This window comes from Gekko japonicus, unplaced genomic scaffold (assembly GCF_001447785.1).
Source record: "Gekko japonicus isolate JY-2015 unplaced genomic scaffold, Gekko_japonicus_V1.1 scaffold2118, whole genome shotgun sequence".
In the NCBI taxonomy this organism is placed as follows: domain Eukaryota; kingdom Metazoa; phylum Chordata; class Lepidosauria; order Squamata; family Gekkonidae; genus Gekko; species Gekko japonicus.
Window position 1 is genome coordinate 74,358 of NW_015164257.1, and position 912 is coordinate 75,269.

The window sequence follows — 912 nt, forward strand, 5'->3', positions numbered from 1 at the left end:
GCTCTTGTTCTGCGGAGGAATCAAGCCCTGACAGGTCGCCTCGTCGAGCCCGCGGGCGGGCGGGCAGACGGACGGTCCCCTCCCACCCAGGCCCCAGGTCCGGCTCCCACGGCCGGGCCACACTCACGGTTGGCGATTTCTCCCCCCATCTTGTACTTGTTCACCACCACGTCTTCCGCGATCGTCAGCTCGGCCGCCTCCTCTTCGCCCGACATGGTCGGACTGAGCCGCGTCGCCGCCGCCGCCTCGCTCAAGCCCTCCCCCTTCGCCCGCGCGCCTGGGCTGTCGTCGCCGCCGCCGCTCCGCCGCTGCCCCTGCCGCCACCTCCTCACTGAGAAGACCGACTGCGAGACAGGCTGGAGGAGAGAGCGAGCGCGCGGGCTTTGCGCGCGGCACGCTGGGGAAGCGAGTCAGCCGCCCTCAGCCAACCGCGAACTACGACTCCCGTCAGGCGCCGGGATGAGCCCCGACCTCGACGTAGCGTGGAGTACGATGGGAAAATCATACCGGGGAGGGGACGGAACGGGTTCCAAGCCTTCTTAAATTGCGGCACCTAACGGCCGCACATGGAATGACAAGCACCTTATACAGTTCGCCTTTTCCGCCGGTCAGACTGTGACGACATGTTGAGTGGAAATCCCAGGGCACGTTGAAGACTAAACAAAATGAAAGTCCAGTGGCACCTTAAAAGACTGCTAATTCCTATAGTACAGGAAGATTCAAGTCTAGTAGCGCCTTAAAGACACCAACAAGATCGACGGAAGGAGCTTTTACTCTCAAAAGCGTAGACCCTGGAAATCTTGAGTCCAGTGGCACCTTTAAGATCAACAAAGTTTTATTCTGGCACGCACACTTCTTCAGATGGCGACAAGTTTATATTTGTGTAACTTAAAAAGGATGTCAGAGGCATAA

At 59.2% G+C, this 912-nt stretch overlaps 1 protein-coding gene across 1 annotated transcript in view; it reads right to left on the bottom strand.

The window, feature by feature from the left end:
• PA2G4 (proliferation-associated 2G4) overlaps positions 1-387 on the bottom strand; it is a 20,322-nt gene extending 19,935 nt beyond the window's left edge. Inside the window, exon 1 of the mRNA XM_015408693.1 lies at positions 128-387. Coding sequence (XP_015264179.1) covers positions 128-215 — 88 coding nt within the window. The 5' untranslated portion in view covers positions 216-387. The remainder of the gene's footprint in view (positions 1-127) is intronic.
• Positions 388-912: the final 525 nt, after the last annotated feature.